Source organism: Strigops habroptila, chromosome 12 (genome assembly GCF_004027225.2).
Source record: "Strigops habroptila isolate Jane chromosome 12, bStrHab1.2.pri, whole genome shotgun sequence".
Taxonomy (NCBI): domain Eukaryota; kingdom Metazoa; phylum Chordata; class Aves; order Psittaciformes; family Psittacidae; genus Strigops; species Strigops habroptila.
This window is the reverse complement of record NC_044288.2, coordinates 18,676,766-18,697,776: the sequence shown is the minus strand read 5'-3', so window position 1 is coordinate 18,697,776 and position 21,011 is coordinate 18,676,766. Positions and strand designations below refer to the sequence as shown.

General features: G+C 44.5%; 1 protein-coding gene across 4 annotated transcripts in view; it reads right to left on the bottom strand.

Annotated features, from left to right (window-relative positions):
* HTR4 (5-hydroxytryptamine receptor 4) overlaps nt 1-21,011 on the bottom strand; it is a 129,989-nt gene that overhangs the window by 50,538 nt on the left and 58,440 nt on the right. For all 4 annotated transcript variants that reach the window (XR_003994106.1, XR_003994107.1, XM_030503967.1 and 1 more), the window contains exons 3-6: nt 20,629-20,754; nt 19,480-19,680; nt 5,080-5,233; nt 3,116-3,684 (exon numbers count right to left, since the gene is read on the bottom strand). Coding sequence is in view for 2 of the 4 variants with exons in the window: in XM_030503967.1 (XP_030359827.1) it covers nt 3,116-3,684; nt 5,080-5,233; nt 19,480-19,680; nt 20,629-20,754 (1,050 nt within the window). In the remaining 2 variants the exon portion in view is untranslated. The remainder of the gene's footprint in view (nt 1-3,115; nt 3,685-5,079; nt 5,234-19,479; nt 19,681-20,628; nt 20,755-21,011) is intronic.

Here is a 21,011-nt window from a genome sequence, read left to right as displayed (position 1 = left end):
CTCTCACATCATAGTCAAGCCACTGTGCAGTTGGCTCCCTTGCACCATCGCCACTGCGGTTGGGTCTGGCCCAAGGAGTGCTGTACAAAATCTCAACCTGCTGTGTCACCCAGAGCACCATGGTCCTCATAGATCACTTGAAACATAGATTTTAAAAAAAAGCAGGAATGAGAACAGTCTCCCAAGCGGTCTCTTAGTCTGTGTGTGGTGAGAGCATCTGCCTCTTCTCACTGCCGTGTTTTATTGCACTCTGCTCCTCCTTCTTTTTTTCCCATTCCTAATATAAATGTGAAAAATCCCAAAATGGGAATGTCAGAACATTTTGACATTAAAATTATCAGAAGAGAAAAAGAAGAAATGCTGTCCCTTTCCTAGAAGGCACTCTCACAAGTCAGACGTATCCAAGAGCAAGAGCCTGAATTTTAACAGTGACAAACATATTCTTGCACTTGGAAACGCACCAGTGAGTTGATTGTGAGCAAGGACAAAATGGTTTGGACAGGTAGAATTGAAGGAAAGTTCCGATCTTCTCAAGATTGGAAGTAGAGAGGAATTAAAATCCCAGACCTACCTACTCCTGACTCCCTTTGAGGCTAAACGACCCGTGTCAACTTAATGCAAAATTCTAATCTCTGCAGGTTTTGGGGAAGGAACTCAGCACAAGGTCTTTCCTGCTCTTCACTGTTCTCTCTGCCAGGGTACAAAAACCAGCTGTAAAATCCCACTTGTACAAACCTGCCCATTTGAAGTTCTTGGTCAGGAAGAAACAGCTTTGAGGTTGGAAAAGAAATGTGTGAGCCAGGCGCTGCCCCTGTGCAGCTTCTCAGTTGGGTTGGTATGAAGTCGGCCCATACGGGAAGGTTTCAATATTCCAGTTACTAGGCACAAACCCCTTGTATTTCCAAACTAGTAAAGAAATATACATTACATCTTGAGAGAACCCGCCTCAGTAAATTTCTCCTCCATCTATGTTGAGTACAATTTTTTCTGCATTTAAGAAAGAAGCACTGAAGAAATAAAAATTCCTCAAGTAAGATTAACTGTCCAAAAACTACAATAAGTTGGTTTGCTTTAATCCCCACACCTCTATCATCATCAGTGCCTAATCTGCACCAGGCAAAGAAGTCACACTTTTCTCATCCATTACAAAGCTGAAGACAACAGAAAAAAATTGCTCTCTGAAGTGCTGATGCGCAGAGCCGAACCCCTCCAGCACACAGAGGGAGAAGGGGATGTAGCAGCAGGAAGCGAGCGCATTCTAAAGAGCTGGAGCGGCATGGAAAGGCAGGAGGTAATCTGGCTTGTGCATGTAGTATGTTGAAGAGAGGCAACACACTTTTATCCATTAAAGTATTCACAAAAGCTAGGAGTGGACAAGATGCCCTGCACAAGTTTGGTTCTTACAGGGCTGTTTGCAATGGTTGTCACACCTAGATTGACAGGATTGTTAGACATTTCCATGGATAACTTCTATGTGAGAGCAGAGTGGTACAAGTGGGAGGGAAAAGCTGGATATGAGGAAAGCCTGACCTCAGCTACATGGTGGGATCCACCATTTACTGCAGCTTGCCAGAGCCTCTCCAGTTGGCCACAGTGGCCAAGACCCGTGCAGGGATGTGTTTCCAGCGTTCATCCCTGCAGCTCCCCAGCCAGAGGTACTGGCTTGCTCAATGCGGGATGAAGAGCTGTGTCCAACAAGGGCTGCTCTCTCAATCCTCCTAACCACAGCAAAGGAGCATCAGCCTTGTCCCTGAGAGCACAGCTCTGCCAGAAATACAGCCTGAGTGTGGCACAGTGCCATGCATCCATTACAGAGGGCTCTAGGACTGTGGCCCCCAAACAGTTGTTAATCAGCAGAAGATAAATATGTTGTAATGTCCTTCATGACTTAGAAAGCTTGAGAGGTCTGTCTCAAGGCTGTGACAAGTCCTGCCCCATATCCCATCCATTAAACAGTTTAGGACTCTTTCCAAAACCATAAATCACTGCAGATGGGAGCTCAGGGCAAACCTGCAGATGAGGCTCAGCTGGGAAGTGCTCAGTGTCTGATTCAGTGTCTGATTCAGTCTCTGGGCGGGTTCAGCTCTGAACACAAACCAAATCCTTTATCTGTTACCAAATCCTTTATCTGCATGCGAAAAGCCAAGAATCCATCTGCCAAAGACCCAAATCTCCTCTAGAAAGCTGCATAGAAACACCTATGGTTTTATCCAGAGTCTGCAGTTTGTTCTGATATTATGGGAGATAATTGTTCTTTCTTCCCTTCCTCCTGTGCTCTGCCTCCCACCTCTCCGCTTGGTGAGGAGAAGACAGCAGAGAGTGTCTCACACCACAGAGCCCTCCAAACCCCTCTCTACCCCCACAGTGCACAGTCTATACGCTCTCCTCTTGCAATAAACACATTGTGGTACTCAGCAAAGGGTGTGGGGCTCAAATTCACTGGGACCCCAAACTATGAACACAAGGCTGTAGCCCATGCAAGGCATGCTCAGCTCCCGGGGCTCCCACAGAACTGGGTGCTGCTGCCTTGCACCGGGGCAGGCTTTGACTGGGTTACAGTGAAAGGCAGACACCCTGGGAATTGGTGAGCTGCTCAAACAACATGGCATCCCCCTTCTTCCCAGAGATTCGCTGACACGTCCCAGGATCACAGTGTTTGAGGAAGTTCATCCTTTGCCTTTCATTAGTTCAGAAGCTGCAGCAGTGGCTGGTGAGCCTACAAAGGCAGAGCCTGAGAAGGGGCAATGGGAGGTGTCATGATCCCTTTCCTAGAGAAGACAGAGTAGGCAGCATCCCCAAGGTGCCGCCCACGGGGTCAAGTTGTTCCACCCAGACCAGACAGCAGGGCTTGCCAAAATGCATACACAGCTTCTTTATTCTATTCTTCCCTGAACACACCTTTGGAGAAACTGCATGCCAGCATGTATGTGTCATCTACAAAACTATGTTACCTGAGCACCCCAAGGATTTCTGGCTGCTTCTCTTGCACCCTCCCTTTTAAACATTCAATCAATCAGATATTTCAAATGCAAAGGGAAACATGCTTTACAAAAACCCTTGAGAAGTACTCTTTCTAGTGTCTACAGGCATTTTGCAGCATCCGAGAAACACTCACCTTAGTACATGAGTTGATCCATTTATTGTGGTGGTGGAACAGGGGACCGTCTGCCCCAAGATGGAAGGCCTTCGGTATCGCTCATCACCGCAGCAGAGGATGATGAGGAAGGCACGTCTGAAAGACTTGTTCAGGAAGGCGTAGAGGAAAGGGTTCAACCCTGAATTGATGTAGCCCAGCCACAGGAAAGCTGTCCACAGCTTCCCTGGCACGGTGTAGTTTATGAAAGGGTCCACTATGTTTGTGATAAAGAAGGGCGCCCAGCACAAGCAGAAGCACCCCATGATGATGCACAGGGTCTTGGCAGCTTTGGTCTCAGTCTTCATGCGGTGCGTGCTGTGCTGGTCTGGGTGGTGCTGCCGGCCGTCGGTGGGGGCCCCCGCACGCTGCAGCACCCGGATCTGCCGGGCATGCTCCCTGGCCGTGACATAGATGCGGTAGTAGGCCAGCACCATCAGGAGGAAGGGAATGTAGAAGGCCACCACGGAACAGGTAATGGCGTATGGCTTGTTGACCATGAATATGCAGTAGGTGGAGTTGGAAGCCTTGTTGAACTGCCTTTGCTGAATCTGGGGCAGGGGCAGGAAGAACAAGGACAAAGAAGAAGGAAAGAAGTTCAGCTCTTCTCTGATACCAGCAGCCTGTTTCCTAGGACACCTCACCACCACTTTCCGATACAATCTACTCCCTTCCCTTTCCCATCTGCTGTAACTGCCTTACCCACTGCTGCCTCTCCTGCCTGTGCTCACACCGTGGGCTCTCTGGTCCTGCTGGCCCCAGGGTCTTCTGAACCAGCCCATGTTGCAGCTCCAGCATTGCAGAGCATGCCTCAACCTGGCCAGTGAAAATCAGTTTAACTCTCCAGTTCAGACACAGCAAAGGGGAGTAACGTCACTTTCTGCCACACTTTTCTGCAGTGCTCACTGCTACATTCATCAGGGTGTGCTTTTACACCACGGATGCACAAGTTCCACCCAGCCAAGTCCCATGGAGGTATTAGGGAAGGACCAGATGGACAGGAAAGGGACTGGGCTGCAGGCTGGGGGGCAGCTCCAGGCTGGAGGCAACACTGAACTTCCCAGGAACAGGGCTGGTGGCAGCAGCCCGGGAGGGAGAAGTCTGCAGATTGAGCCCATCATCTGAGATCTGGTCACTGACTTGCTGCATGCATGCATGTCCTGAAGGTGATTGTCTAGAAGCAATTTTGGTTTTATCACCTTGTCTAGAGGCTTGGCAGCTTGCACTTGTTATTCTCCATGAGCCGAAAAGTATTCATAGCTCCTTGGCTAAGAGTTGGCATAGAGGATGCCACATCTCTTTAAACAAGCTCTTCTAAACAAGGTGTTTTCACAGTTTGCCATTTTTAATTCCTCATCTCTACACTGGAAGGAGAGCACATTTGCAGCTCTTAACTCCTTCCCCCGTAGATGGGATCCTGCAAACGAAGCCAGACTGCAGTGGGGAAAATTGACTCATGCTGAAATGACTTGCACAGGGGAACTTCACCTTCTCCCCTTCTTCAAGGCTCACACCAGCACAGGGGATATTGATGGTACTGGCCCAAAACACTGTCCCTTCAAAAGAAGTCTGGGTTTCCTGGCTCTCCAAACATCACCAGCATGGCAAGAAGGTCAAGAGGAACTAAAAACTCCTGAGGTGCCCATCAGGAGCCAGCTGGGGCTTGGCATGTTTTCAAAGGACTAGTCACTGAACTGATTAGTAGATGAGAGTGAAATCCTCTCCCAGAGACACCACTGTCTTTGTACCAGTTCCTCTAGGATGGAGTCATTTCAAATCCCCCTAAAGACATCCTCCAGAAATTCAGAAGCCCCTCTGCATCGCTAACATGAAGTTTCTCCTTCAGCCTCTCTTGCCTTTGTTTCTCTGAATATTTCTTTTTAAAGAAGAATATACAGCACCAAATATATCTGATATCAGGTTGGTGTTCCCCCTTTGCTACTCACCAGATCAATGATGCCAATGCTATTCCAGCCCTGCATGATAGGGAGGAAAGAAATAAATGTCGGGATTACCCAGCACCCTCCAAGCATTACAGCAATGCGCAATGGAGTCATCTTGTTCCTGTAAACCAGAGGCTGGCAGCAGATAGCATAGTACCTGCAAGGAGAAAAGTGAGAGAACAGCAGTCATCAAAGGAGACATCCATGTCTTCTAAAAATAAAGCTGTAAAGTATTTTCTCCAGGTTATTTCTCCTGCCTCTCAAAATAGAGAAAAAATGAGTCTGTAGCTGGTTTCCATTGACTGCCTCTTACACAAGGAGCTCAGGATATTTTCACAGCAGGAATAAATAACGTTTCAGAGTGCCTTACAGGGGAAAGCTAGTATTTTCTGGTTTCCAGCTAGGGAAAATGAGGCACAGATCAATGCTGCGGTTTGTCTGAGGTCGCAGAGCCAGGGAGTGACTTCGTATTCATCCCTCCTCTTCCTCTGCAATTAGTCACAAAGCTGTCTGCACCCTCCTTACTGCGATGAATGAGAACACCTTCTTTCCATTTAGCCATAACTGAGTAAATGTTGGGGTTTTCCTAACTGCAATGGACATCTATTTTGACAAGACTGCAAAAGCTGTTACTGCAAATTAAAAAAGTGTTTCAAAGCTGTGAAAATGTCAGTAAAACAAAGTGCGTTTTTCCATAACCAAGCTCCCTTTCTACCTCCCAGGAATCTGCCTCTTGTCTGGCTGGACTCTAACCTTCTGCCACAAGGACAAGGCAAATGTCTGCATGGACCTTCTAGTCTTTTCACTGTCAAGGGGACATGCCCTGCACACTCTTTTCTCCTGAACCATCCAATATATTTATAGTACAACAGGTCCCTGCTCTTAATATAACAACTAGCCATGAACTAAAAATACCTTCTCAAAGAGATAATAAATCAACTCTTCTGTTTGTTTGGTCCCTGGGCTACCCACTTGCTAGCAGATTTCTAGATCAGGAAGGTGTATCAAACCTAAAACTGGAAATCTAATTGCTCTGAAATTAGCATATGCCCATAAGCTTAGCAGATGAGCAACCATATCATCCTATTGCAGCTTTTTGGTGGTCCTGACCTGACAGTCTGTCTCAGGTTCCCAATGAAATATTTTTGATCTTCAGATTTTGGGCTTTCAGCACACTTCGTACAAACAGGGCAGTACTGATGTCCCCAGAGCTGCGACAGCGAACTGGGGTCCAGAGACACACGAGTGCCCATAAATTCTCAGGTCCTGTAAATAACTAAACATATCATTCAGTTATGTGCCTGATGAATACATTTTCTTAGTGAATGAATAACGATCATTTGGTAGATGTAGTTTCCAGATTTGGCAAGCACAAAAGTTATGCAACAAGGGGCCCCATAGGATATGAGCACTGCATTGAAGATGTGGCCACAGTTTCAGTAACTACAAAGGGAATGAATGATTTCTGTCAGAGATGTTTCTGAGTCAAGCCTCAACATCAAGGTACAATGTGTATGTAGAGAGAGCCTCACTGCTGAATACCTATATAAGGTTTTATGAGGTCAGCAGAATCATCAGAGACATTAAATTAGGCAACACACACTAAAGCTGGACCACTAGCCTGAGGAGATGACCGTGAGCATTTCTAAGTGCCAGCAGCACATTACAATATGACATGTGAATACACACATATACACAGTTTCTGTGTATGTGAGAGATGTCCTTGAGGTGCTTATCTTATTTCATCAAGATTTGAGTGGGAAACAGAAGTTTTGTGCTAAATAGGCACAACAATATATGAATTTCCAAAATTTTTAAGACTTTTTTTTGTTATGTGGAATCAACTGAATTGCTTTATTTTTATAAATCAGTCAATATACTCCACACAAAGGGCTGAAATAATATCAAAGTGTCAAAAGAAAACATTTTTTTAAAGTCCCTCTGAAATAAGATTCAAAATGTCACAGGAGAAAAATGTTGAAAGAAGCATTCAACTATTTCAATTTCATCATTTCTACATCCCCTTCTGGTTTTGTGTGTGCATGAAAATCAGGCTGTTCCTCTGAAAAGTTTCACCTTCAAAGAAATGGTGTATTTGACAGTAACTGTTCTTTTAGAGCTTTGGGTGAAATGTTCCTCTCGTGGAGTTCATGCTAGCAGCCAAGGCAGTCAGTGGGTCTGATTCCTGTCACCACTAACATGGCCCTCACATTCCTTCCACGAGGGAAGAGGAGAAGCTGAATAATTTACAGGAACAGGATTTACTTAGTTTTGGAGCTTGCCTTCATTGGATCATGAGTGGAGTAAGCAATGGTATCCAGCGTCAAAGATATGCAAAACTCTACTGGGTAAGGCCTTGAGTGACCCAATTAAAGGAAAATAGATTTAAGCTTGAGTTTGGTCCTGTTTTGAGAGGAAGGATGGATGAGAGACCTCCAAAGGCCTTTTCATCCTACATTTTTCTGAGTCTATCAGACAATGAGGACCATCATGGTCAGATTTCAGTATCTTAATGATTTCAGAGGTTAGAATAAATATTTCCTTTGTTCCTAGGATAACTACCCTCTTCATGACAGCCACAATGTGTTTGAATAACCTTGTCCTGTGTTGCTAGAGTTTATTGCATTTGGATTTCTCCCTGCTCTCCAGGTTTCCTTTCCCCAGGAAATAAACTGACCTTTGAATTCAAACAGGTATTTTCGGTAATGTTTTTGAGTGCTTATTAGGACAGATGGTGCTTCTCTTGGCATTACGTGCAACTGCTCCTCTGACTCTAAACACAAGGGAGATAGAGCTGGCATATTTAAATGTTTACTGTCTGAGAGATACCTAATGCAAAGTGCTACCCATTGATGGACATCAAAGGATTCCTGTAACATGCCTTATGGCAAGTTACGCAAGTCACAAGAGACTACGCTTATTTGCAGAAAGAGCAAAAGAAGAAACTCAATAAATATATGGGAAAGAACAGCCAAGCAGCTACCATTTCAAACATTGAATAAGCAAACAGAAAAGGAACACCACGACACATTGCTAATTAACTACAGCAGGAAAAAAATTCTTCCAAGCAGTTTGAGTTATTACATTTCTATACCTCTATCTCTGCTGCAACTGACAGCATTACACTGACTTGTACATGCTATTAAAGGCCATTAGAGTAAAAATTATGCCTGTAAAAATGACATCTTAAGCTCTCATATTTCTTCCCTCCCAGTGATTCAGCAGCAATTTGCCTCCACTTAGATGTCAAAAGATTATTTAGATAGATCTTTTGCTAACTGCTGCTACCATGACTTCCCTTGTGTTCAGAAGTCGAGCCGGGTTCCTGCTGCCCTACACTGTTATGGGTAACAAGGTTCCACAATCGGAGTGTGGGTGACAATTTTGCTGAGGGAGGCAGAGAAGCACACAGTCCATTTTTCCATAGCTCAGCAGGATTTCCATTCAATGGCCCCAGGAGTCAGATAATAGAAATCTGTGTATGCTAACTGAAGTCATTGAAGTCACACCAATTTTTGTAGTAACTGGTGATTTGATGTATGTGATGGTTTGGGCATTTAAGCAGCTATTTATTCACTGAGAGAAAAGTAATTATGTCTCTAAGATTATCAATAGTTTTAGTCAAAAGCTGAAATAAAGACATTTTTTTATTCTACATTTCTGCTTCCTTTCAAGCTAAAGCTGTTTTCCGGTGCTCATAAAGACTATTTATTATGTACTGATATGACAGTGTGATGGATGAATATAAGGTGTAATATACACACATGATTAATATGATGTCCAAGTTTAATTAAATATTAATTCTTATTATTATCAGTCAAGACCCGTGTTTCTGCAGTTCCCTGAAAATGTTAACTTCCCTGTTTCTTACAGCAGAGCAGATAAGGCAAAACACATCCTCTCCTCCAGCTCTGTTGTGACATTCTTTGCTGAAGGGGAAATACAAAGAATCTCTTCCTGGAGCTGTAGATTTTCCAAGTAGCTCCATAAAGCAAAGGTTATTATAATACTTTTACTTCTCCATATCAGACATTTACCACATGAATGAATCAAGTGCTAGGATTTTACAGGTGGCTCAAAAGAAGAAATCCATCACTCCTATGGCCTTACTTATAGCCCTTACGGCCACTGCAGATATGTCTGGCTACTGAGGATTTGTGACCTGCCCACTGTCACCTTGGCTTTATGAAACAGTGCAGCGGCCAGATTCTGTCTCAAAGAACATGAATGTGATGTTCCCTGGTCATCCAGTGGAATTTCCAGTAATGGGATGTGGGGGGACTGATTAGTGCCAAGAGGATCAATTCCTAACAGTGGACCTGTCATGTTATGTGTATTCTCCCAGCATCTCCAAGGGGATGCTGGTGCACCTCTATTACATTCACAAAAGCTATTAGAAATGCTCAGGGTTCAGTGACCTGTGCCCCAGTCTGCGGGGCAACATCCTCCTTATTCCTACACACATCAGCAGCTGGAGCTGCCACAGACACTCACACACGCAATATCCATGAGCTATAAGAGCAAAATATCTTATCCTTTCCCAACAGGACTGGCACTTTGCCTGCCGGCAAGCTCCTCTTTACAGTCAGTGCTAAACATAAAACCAGAAAGCAGATAGAAATGCCTGATGAACTGTACATCAGCAACACATTTGTACCTAACAGCCTTCAGCACTTTGGGTAGAGAAGACATAATATCACATTCCTCGGCAGCAGGATCATGGACAGCTTGCCTAATGTTAAACTTGCATATATGTGAAGACAGGAGATGGCAGATAAGAGGAAAGCTGTGAACCCAAAGAGAAAATAGACAGGAAATGAACTTCAGTTATATTCTTGCCTTGTACAACTGAATGCTGAATCTGCTGTGTTGGCCCAAGGTTCTGTGGAAATAGAAGTGTTGTAAACCATGGGTGTTGTTGCCATTTTGCCTGTATGAAAAATCCCACACCTACACGCACACACATGGCATGCACACTCCTTGTATTACACCCTGCCTCTACTCTAGGAAAAAAAAGTCTTGAAAAGCACATTAACTTTTAAGCAATGACACCTGTAGTTATTACAAGTTTATAGTTTCTAGGTTCTTGTAGACAAGAAAGGAAAGACTGAGACTGAGAAACAGTACTGCATTTCAACACACTCGTGACCTAGATCTGACACCTGCATATTTTAGCTGTGCTCCATGGCAAGGATAGCTATTTGTGGTAGTGACTGTCTGCATGCTTATGGAGCACCAACACCATGAGACTTCTTTGCAACCAAGATCCATGGTCAAGACTGAAATCAAAGGTCCAATCAGCTAGATAACCAGCCGGGCCAGTAACGTTAACATACTCCAGTTTCTGTGGTTAAAGAGAAGCAAGCAATGATATAGCAGCCAGCACATCTGGCCATCCATCAGCCTGGACATCCAAGTGCCTCCTTGAGCACACGGCAGCAGAAAAGCTGCCCTGGGCACATCTCTAGAAAGCAGTCCTGGAGTCCTCAGCTCCTGCCTCAGGATAAGTGATGCTCTAACCACACCGCTGCTCTTTCCTTGCCTTCTGGCATTTCAGAAATGTAATTACTTAGCTGCATTAGATAATTCCTTGCCCTTGGAGAAAAATTAAAGCATCTCCCTGGTTTGCAATACAACTTTGTTTTAGCTACAGGCATGTGGACGCTACCCTGCAAGAAGCTCCTCAGAGAGCACAGACAGACAAATACACACCCACCTTTACTAAACAGACTGGTTCCGTGGGTGGCCCACATTTAAAACCATTTGGTGTCATGTGCATGTATACAATTATATATATACCATATGCTTTGTCATCACTGGGGCCAAAATCAGACAAGGAAAATTTACTGAATACTCATACTGAGTAATTTTTTATCCCCCTTAAATAATCTATAAAAAAGAAGGGAAAAACTGTGGGTGCTACTAGTTCTATCCCAAAGGCAGGGTGCAACAACCATGGCCATACAGGCTCTGTGCCAACCATGCCTTAAACACCAAAGTGGGAATGATTTGTTTGTGAGTTCCTAAGGAAAGAGAGGCCAAAGAAACAGCAGCAGCAGACAGGCTCCAGCAGCTGCCACCACAGGAGACTCTGCTCTTAATCCACCAGCCAGGAGGCTGAAACTGGCAGAGGGGCTCCAGGGGCTACCCCCAGGCAGCCAGCTCAGATGCTGAGAATACTGAACTGCACTGATAGAAAACTCCTGCAGCAAACAGAGACACTAATTTCAGAAGAGAGATGGTCCTTCTCCTCATGGGACACAATATATAAGGAGCGTGCTAGGTTGGAAAATCCCCTTTGTCTTTTTGGAGCTCTACTCTGAGGCACTCCAAAAACCCAAATCTGAGCACGATTTTGCATGTTCCTCCCCTTCCTCAGTGAATCCAGGCTGGGCCAGAATCTTCAGCTGAACCCTGACCAAGTGGTGAAGTCTAAGGAGCTAGGACCTCAATTCATTGTGCCTGTGTGAAATTAAAACAGTGCTACTGCCTTTGCTGATATTTCAGTGAAAACAGATTCTGGCCTCTGCATAACCAGATTGTTACAGTTTTTTGGAGAGAACAGCTCTTTCTCTTCTTTTTCCCACTGAGCAAATAAACTATGGTCTCTGTCTGAGCCAAATAAAGCAAAGTTGTACCTTGCTGGTCCAGAAAAAAAAAATAGTCCTAAAACGATTATATCTAACAAAATTAAATTCTTATTAGAAAAACAACGACCTGCTGGTGTTGAGATAATTACACTGAGAAAAACGCTAAAGAGAACAGTTAATTGGGACCGGATAAATTTAGCTAGTAACACAAACAAACCTATGTTGCCAAACAGAGATAGAGGACTCCTTCATGGTCCCCGTGTGGGTCGCTCTGTGTGGAAGGTTATTGGCAGCAACAGCGGCAAAATACATTACCATATTTCTCGAAGGTTTGTAAAGATTAATAAAGGACAGTGCATCCCCAAGGCTGTGCCACGGCCATCTGCTCCGTTATTTTTCTTAATGCTCTCGGACCTGAATCCTGCAAATCCCATGTCAGTTTTCTCACCAGGCTGAGTACCGACACGAATAACTCCACAGTTACGTGTCGCATCTCACATTCCTTGTGGACAGGCTCCATTTGCCCTTGCCCCTTCCCATGCTGCCCCTCTGTTCCTCCACCTAAGCACCCAAGAGCTGTACGAGATCAGATGTCTTTCCAGCTGAAAAGGGCACAGGGGATTTATGGCCAGATACAAAACTACAGCTGGAATTTGTGTCATATAATCAGATTGCCAACTGTCTAATCATTACTTACCGATAGCCTAATCTATAACTTAATAAGTCTCCCCACTAATAACCTCTCCCCATCCCTGGCCAGTTGTTTGGCAGAACACTGCTGGGCATAGCTCCTTTCTCCCCATTCTTGAGAAAGACATCATGCTCCTGACCTTGAGCCCCACCGTGGTCCAGGCATCCTTTGGTGAGCCAGTCAACCCCCTGTGCCTTGCCTGCATCAGCTCTAACACCACGTAAAAGAGACGAACACAGAGAGTGATGTGATGCAGCACTGGGAGCAGGAGGCAGCAGAGTCAGCCACTACCTAAACCTCATTACTCCTGCTACCACCCAAAGCTTGGCACTCCTCCTGCACCCCCTGCACGTGCTCTCACACCATGCTCCCTCCCACCCTGCGCAGGGAGAGGGCTGCTTCTCCATACAGACTGCCACTGCAGAGCACCGGGGTTTGTGAGTCTCTAAAACATCATCTCTCTCAACGGATTGTGCTAATTTGATGTCTGAACAGTACATTAATGTTAATTAATGTTTGTAAATGGTGCAACAAGCATCTGTCACTCTGGTGCTGCAACACTCTTTGGATACATCTGCTTTGCTTTAGCCTTTATTTAGCAGCGATTATGTGGTATGTTTGAATTCCAGTAAGATTAGCGTTGCATATACAAACACACAGTTAGGTCTGTTTTGTTGTGTGTTAATAGCAAATCTGCAAATGTTTCGAACATGCCAGGCAAACAGTGTACTGTGTAGTGCTGAGCAGAGATGAAGACTTCACAGGCTGGGACACCAGGAGAGCGGGAGGAAGCAGAGAGAGGGTGCAGGATGCTTTGGTTGAGTGAAGAGCAGAGGTGCCAGATGTTCATCTAACCCCAAGAATATAGACATTTAGGACCTGTTTCTCTGTTTTGGTTTGGATTGGGTTTTTTTGTTCTGGTTTTGTTTTTCCCTAAGACTTAGCGAAGTAATTGTATTGCAAATTGTACTGCAAATATTGGAGAAGAAAATTGTCTTTCCTAATAGGTTAACTATATTTGGAGACTATCATAGCTTCTTGGTCTGTTTATATGCAGTGCAATTATTTTTATTGCATTGGGACAAAGAATGGATATGTATGCATAAAACGTGCAATAAATAAGTCAAGGCTAAATCTTTCCTTTATATAATAATACCAAAGAGATGATGAAAAAGCATAACCCATTGACAGCAGCTCAGTGAGCCCTGAGATATCTCTGATACCTTGGAAAAACACTTTTTCAGATGAGACTGAGAGTGTCTCTCGGTCTCTGAAGTACTTTGCTTTTTCAAACAACACTTTCTGAAAACGAAGAGAATGACTTTCCAAACTTGAGCCCTGAGCATTAGATTAACCACCAAGTTTTCTTTACGAAAACCCCAATGCAATTGTATGCCCTAAAATCAAACAGAAAGCAGGAAATACATGAATCACAGAAAAACACCAGCTAGAAGAAGCATACACCCATAAAGTCTGAATGAGCACAAGGGCAATGGCTAGCAATAATTAAATAAAGCACTGTGAAGGAAGCAGTGCTGTCAGTGCTGCTCCAACCCAGCTGCCAGGACCAGTGATGCTGTGGAGGTGGAGAACACATCAAAGATGGGCTGAGTCATCCTTCCACACACAGAAACCCAGGCATTCATCTACCTGCTCTGATCTTCTCAGGGCCATCCACCACTACCTCCTCATCTATTCTGTCCTCTGAACACAGTTTGGGAGTTAGTTCTCAGTGTGGGAAAAAACAAGCCTAAACCAACCGAGAATTGTCAGAGAAATTCAAGCTTTTGCCAGCAACCTTTAAAGCCTAGACAAGAGGCAAAAAGAAAGACATGTTGCTCTTACTCATACCAGAATGAGTATTTTGAGCTGACCTGAAAGTTGCTTGGAGATGACTGCAGAATACCACAAAAATTAAACTGTCTGGACATCTTTCCAAATCTCAACTAACGTTTGCACAGGACAAGGGAGAGAGATGCTTTGAAAGCCTGTAGTCCAAGACCCAAAAAGAGAATTTGGTGCAGCAGCTGGAAATTAGGAGACTTTGCTAGCCTATGACATCCTAATAGTGAACAGCACCTGTTGGGTATGCTGCTCATATGGGTTAGGGGACGGTTACTCTGTCAAGTCATTAATCACTATTAGACTGTGCTGTCAAGTACCCACATTTTAACTGCACCAGCAACAGCACAACTTTGAGCTGTTTGCAAAAGGAAAAGGATTTTAAAAATTGGCAAAGTGCTCAAGAAATAGTGGGATTTAGAAAACTTTTGTACTCGTATCTATTCAAATGTGGCTGAAGTGTGGATATTTTCAGTTTTCATCTCTAGCACTGACATGAAGTGAAGCTGAAATTTATTCCTTGCCCTTCTCAGGATGATTGCAGACCAAAACACACCTGGAAGTGATGATCCCAGGACAGTCACAGCAATAGGAAGGAAGGAGGAAGAACATCAGGAGGAAGACAAAGGCAGAATTAAAAGGTGGGGTTTAGCCTTCTTTTGGTATGGAAAATGGATCTATTATTCTGTATCCACTGCTCCACCCAAGCTGTGCTGAAAATCCCTGTTGTCCTGCTTGCTGAGGAGGTTTGGAACTGCAGCCAAATTCATGGCAGAAAAAGTGAATTAATCTCTGCGAAAAGGACACAGGAGTGAAGTGGGACTGTCACTGGCTACAGGTGACCTGAAGCATGACACAATACAAGTGTAATATTCCCCTCAATGCAGGAAGGAATGGACCATGACACATCCTTAGGGATGTGCTAAGGGCCAAAATCAAAGTGTCTACGTTCTCCCTGACTTCTTCTACCCAAATGCCTCCTCTGAAAGACAAAGGAAAAGACCTCATGTTTCATTTCAATCGGAAAATGGTTTATTAAACCAGTAGGATAAAAATTTAATGTCATTGGTCTTCATGAATGTTTAGAACTGACAGTGTTGCTAGGTAAGGGGCATTGGGTTTTGGATCTGCAGACATTAAGGACTGTTGCTTGCATGGTGGAAAGCAATTGCTTTTATACAACCTGTTTCCTGATTTACCTAATCAGGCTGCCAGACCATGCCAGTGAGCAAGCACTGCAGAAATGTAAAATTACATATACAATGGTAACTCAGGAAGAAAGTATTTTTAATAGTCTGTTTGGGATATGAAAGAGCTCATGAATTAGCATAGAAATTCCTGGTCAAGTTAGGACTCTTTCTGTGCTCAAGGATGGTGTCCAGGTGGATGTTAAACAACTTCAGCCATGGCTATAGTACTCTACTGGTGTCCTACTAAGTTGTATTTTGAAAGTCATGTTAATCAGTCATTCAATCAGAGTAAGAAATACAGCTTTAAGAGACGAAGATGACCAGGGAGTGACCCACCTTCATAACACTTTCATTTACAGCAGTTCAGAAGAGCTAGTCCAGTGCTACAGGAGGCACCTTGGTCTGTCTCGAGCACCATGGTGGGTAATCTGAACTTGACATTGGGTCCAGGAAGAACCCAGAAGCCTTGGGACTGAGTCAGAGTCATACTGAGGTGTCTGATCAAACAGAAAGTGATGAAAGCCATGCAGCTGACTTGAGATTCTTCACTCTACATGAGACAGAGGAATCTTGGGCTTTCTCTCTCAGCTGACACTTACTGTCAGCAAACACAGACATAATTGTGCCTTCTTGAACTGGGAGAAGAAATACACCTTTTGAAACATCTAAGATGAAATCCTGGCTTTTTTCATGTCAGTGGCAAAAATGAACTTCTACAGCAAGACTGAATGGCTGGGAGAGGTATATATGCCCTGCAGAAATTAGATGATAGAGAAAACTTTCCATGGCAAATTCAAGTGCTTTAGAGAGGAGCAGTCTGTCTTGGGGATGCTGCTGTTAGTGCTCTGCTAACAGTATTGTGTGGTGGTCACCACTCTGACAAGCACTCAATAAAGCCACTTTGAGACGAGAAACAAGAAAAACAATGTACCAGAGAATTACCTAAAATTTAGATCAGCTCTGCAGCTAGTCTGCAGAGGTGTCATTCTTCAGCATGAAAGCAGCAAGCAACCGATAAAGGCTGTGATAATTATCCATGTCAAGCTGCATCCAGCCACCAGCTTGGAGAACCTTTTCTCCTTTTCCTCTCTGCCTGACAGGAAAGAACAGCACGTGTATGGTAAACACATGTGAAAGAGAAAGAGCATTTGTGTGTCCTGAAGTAATTCCCTGACATCTGGCACTTTCAGGTTTGTCAGCTGTCATAGAGATTGCCGCAGTGCTTCTGTATCCCAGGCAGCTCTTCTCCCTCACCCCTCAATGTGCAGAGGCTTTCAGCACACCCAGCACTCATTAATGAATTCATCCTCAGCTTCCTTTCGAGCGTTTTGACTGCTGCTTAGTCTACCATGACCAATATTGAGGGCATGGCAAATATTGGGGGATTTCTCTCTGTCAGTACATTCATAAGGATGAACCTACAGGCATTTTCTTAAAGTTGGTTGGTTTTTTGCTGTGACACTTAGGACGATCTCCGGCTCTTGGCACCTTCAAATTCAGAGCCCTAAACACTCCTTTCTCTAATCAGTTTGGCACCAAGATTGGTGTGTGCGTGGTTTGGTTTGGTTTTTTTTTCCAGCCAGTGTGTCAATTTTTTATTCTATTTTAAAGAATCATTTTAATCCTGAAGAAATAGGCAAAATCTTTCTGTACCAGCAACAGGTTCAAATACACACTCGGTAAACAGAAGTCTTTAAAAGCAGGATAAATTTATGACAGAAGGCCGAGGACTTAAATGGAGAGATGCTGATACAGGACTCATTCAAGTGCAGTGTCCATCACCCTCAGATGCCAGTGCAGGAGGCACTGCACCTTCCCAAAACCTCCTCAAAAGACATGTGGAACAAGCTTAGAGAATTAGGTTCCTCCAAAACACAATTACAGCTCCTGCTTTCTTTCAAGACAGCCATTCCCTTCTGTGTAGTATTCTACTGATTAAAGCATCGACTTGGGATGGGGAGACGGTGTGGTGGTCTCCAGACTCAGCTCCCCATTTCCCTCTGTCCAAAAGAAGGGGAATCAGCTATGTGTTACTGTAGGCAGTGATGCGCACCCATTGCTATGGAACTCTGCATCTGACAAGAGAATTCAGGACTCCCTGGGCAGAGAATAAAAGAGCATAGAAAGAAAAGCAGAGCTGTAGTCCTCTCCAGGTGCTCACACTCTGCTCCAAATGTTTCATTTAGTACAGAATAAACTAATCCTTCTCATTTTAGGGGTTTTGGTTTTGGTTTGGGTTTTTTTTTTTTTTGTTTCCAGTTCCTTCCTCTGAGCTGCCTGTTTGCAAACTCTGCCTCAGGTCTGTTTACAGAACCAAAATCTTCCTGCATAAAACGGTGATCTCTGTTCTTTATCCCTAATACATTAACTCTGAGCCATGCATTTCAATAGCCCTAGAGCCAAGGTTGCCTCCAACCCCTTTGCCACCCCCTGACAAGGCTGTCCCAGGAGCACGGGTACTGATGGGGACAGGCAGCAGGTGCAAGAGCTCATGGCATGGCAGGGCTCTGCAAAAGGGTGGCACAGGCAGGAGAAAGGGGGGAGTTTCCCTTCTGTGCACCCCACATGGAATGTTCCTCATGCCTGTGGGTGTCAGAGATCAGGAGGTAACGGGGAAGGGTAAAACAACATTTTCCCTTCACATCCCCTTCTCTACACAACCCCCTGCTTAATTAAGAGCCTGGAGAATCAAACTCCAACATTTCGTATAACAAGGCCACATACAGAGCGCAGTGCCTAACATCTGCTTTACTGGTAATTGGCTCAAAGTGGCAACGTTTTTAAGATAATGAGCTTCCTATCTGCATTCCAGCCATCTAAACTTCCAGATTCGGAAACGCACTGTAGCTGTTGCACATCAGCTTCTCTCTGGATACAACACTGCCTGTGTCCCACAACAAAGGCGTGCTGCCCATCAGTGGAGAATTAATCAAGTACCTTTTGAAGTCTGGCTGTGTAGAGACTCTTTGGATGAAAGGGGCTATTTAAATATCAGCTATGATGATGATGAGAATGATTATGGTTATTTTGGCCATATTAGTAATAATAAGTAATAGTAATTTTAAAGGTATTGAAATCTCTGCACGGAACTCAAATGAAAGCTCTAAATACTGCTTATTAGAATAGCTGGCCAAAACGTTTTCTTCTAAGTATTTATCTTGTGAAAAACTCTTGCTATTCTGTATGGGAAGTTCTGCCATTTACCCTGAAAAGCTACAGACAACAGTAAACCAGAATTGTTTGCCATAAATTGTTTAGGACTTTGGCTTCATCTTAATTTTGCAATAAAAGTTTTAAAGAAAAGAAAGTTTTTAGTATTTTCCCCAGAGCCCATACACATTTTCCACCAGCTTTACTATCCTTGTTAGCCTTTACTAGTGGAGATGCGCAAATGGATGCCTTAGAAAAATAGCCCATAAAATTTAGGGGGGGGAGTGTGTGTGTGTGTGCTCTTTTTGCTCTTTCTCCATACAATTTTGTAATATATGTCACAATGTCATTTAGTAATACCAGTTTTCATCTGCCTGTATGGCTGCTAGCAGCAGGAAGAGCAGTTCTGATAGCATTTGGAAGATATGCCAAGTATTCTTTTTACAAGAGAGAGAAAGATAATTTCATGGTTTTGTCCCTGGGAAGACAGGGGTCAGCACAACACATCAAGCCATGCACCAGCCAAGCCTTGGCCACAGCCCCTGGCAGTGAGCAGCACCTGATGTTGTAATGGAGAGCAACATCCCTGCTAAAACAGCATCCTGTGCACAACGCACAGGACTTTCCTTTGAATCCATCTTTAAGGTGTCTTTTCTTTAAACTAGAAACTGTGCCACGTCTGGTCAGCAATGCAAACAGAGCTGTGCTGCAAAGCAGCTGAGAACCTGGCTTCCTCTATTGATATAAATGTCATTCCTTTCCAAGTTTTTCTATACTCATGAGGATTCAGAGACCTCCCGCCAAAATCAGCTACTGAGAAAGATTTATTGCTCTACAGTTCCCAGCAGGTTCATATTTCCCTTTGGCTACTGCTGATGAGCAACGACACTGAAGAAACTTAAAGCAACTATAATTATTCTCTATGCTCTTCTGTTCATACCTGTCCAGCGAGATACAGCAGAGGTGCAGGATTGATGCTGTGGTGAGCAGGACATCAAGGGATGTCCGGACCAGGCAGAACATCTCTCCATAGATCCAGTTGTCCTGAACCAACTCAATGGCTCCAAACGGCATCACCAGCACTGACACCAGCAGGTCCGCAAAGGCAAGGGAAACAATGAAATAATTGGTCTTGATTTTCCTGCAAGACAGATCACAAAATTAGGGTAGAATAGTTTCAGCGCCGCATCCTCTGCATGCGGACAGGGATTTCAGCTCTTGCTTGGGTCTAATTCACTTCATCACACTAAATGGTCCTCTCTGACGTACTCCTCATTTTAATGGTCGCTGCTGGCTTGTTCCTGGGTTTTACGGCTTAATATCCACCATCTTCCCTGCATAAACACATCCTTCTGCTCACACAGAAGAGGCAAATAGATGCCCACAGGCCTCTGCATGTGGCTCAGCCTCACAGCTTGTATTGGAGAGTTTGGGTTGGAGGAGGGGAACTCTATTTCAACTTGTAAATTGAGAAAATCCTTCCAGAAAGCACTGAGAAGAATCTAGACTGAAGCTGTAATTTTAACTTGAAGAGTACTTTTTAAATCATAACAATAAAATAGAATTAAATCCATTAAAAATCCCACGCAGAGTATGAATAGAGGCTGTTGAATATCTCACTCTGCTCCTGCGGCTGGTCTGACAACTCTCAAAGGTAGCAGCAAGCATCGAGACAGGAGTTTTGCCTGTGACATTCCCCCCCCAACTCACGGGCAGCACTTTGCCAAGCTGCAGCAGTGTAGCACAATGGCCAGGACATTGATCTGCATGGCTTTCTGATGGGCTTATTAGGAAACCTGAGATGGAAACGGGGTAGAGGCCAACCTGCTTCTCCAAGGAATTAGCTCTGGTTTTGCTGATTTATCTGGGTTTTTTACACTGAGAGTGATAAAAATGTAGAGGATGGATACTAAATTGATCCCACAACCCCGCTATAAATCCAAGTGGGGATGCACTGGGGCAGTGTAGGTCTGACATCGCAGTGGTGCAGTGCACGGACAAAGACACCCCTCATCACGACAGTTTATGCCCTCAGCTGTGGACATGGGTCCTGTTAGATGGGCATTTCCCCCTGTCTGGGTGGGCTCACCTGAGCTGCCTGTCCCGGCACACGGCCACCATCACCAGCAGGTTCCCCAGGATGGCCATCAGTATAACGGCGGAGATGAAGGTGAGCAGCACGATCTTCTCCGCTACGCCAAAGCCCTCACTCGAACTGGGGAGCACACAGAAATAAAAGAGAAAACAAAAGAAGCTACAGTGGCACTGGGAGGGGATCACCTGGGCAGCACTGAGGTACTTGGAAACTTGTGGTGAGTGAGAGAGCAGCATCCCTACACAGCAAGGCAGCCTTTCCACCAGCACCATTAACAAAGAGACTTTGTGTCTGTGGGGAAAGCTGCAAGGTTTGTGTTCATCAGAAGAAAGGGTACAGGAAGAGGATACCCCCAACACCCGTGGCCACCTACCTCT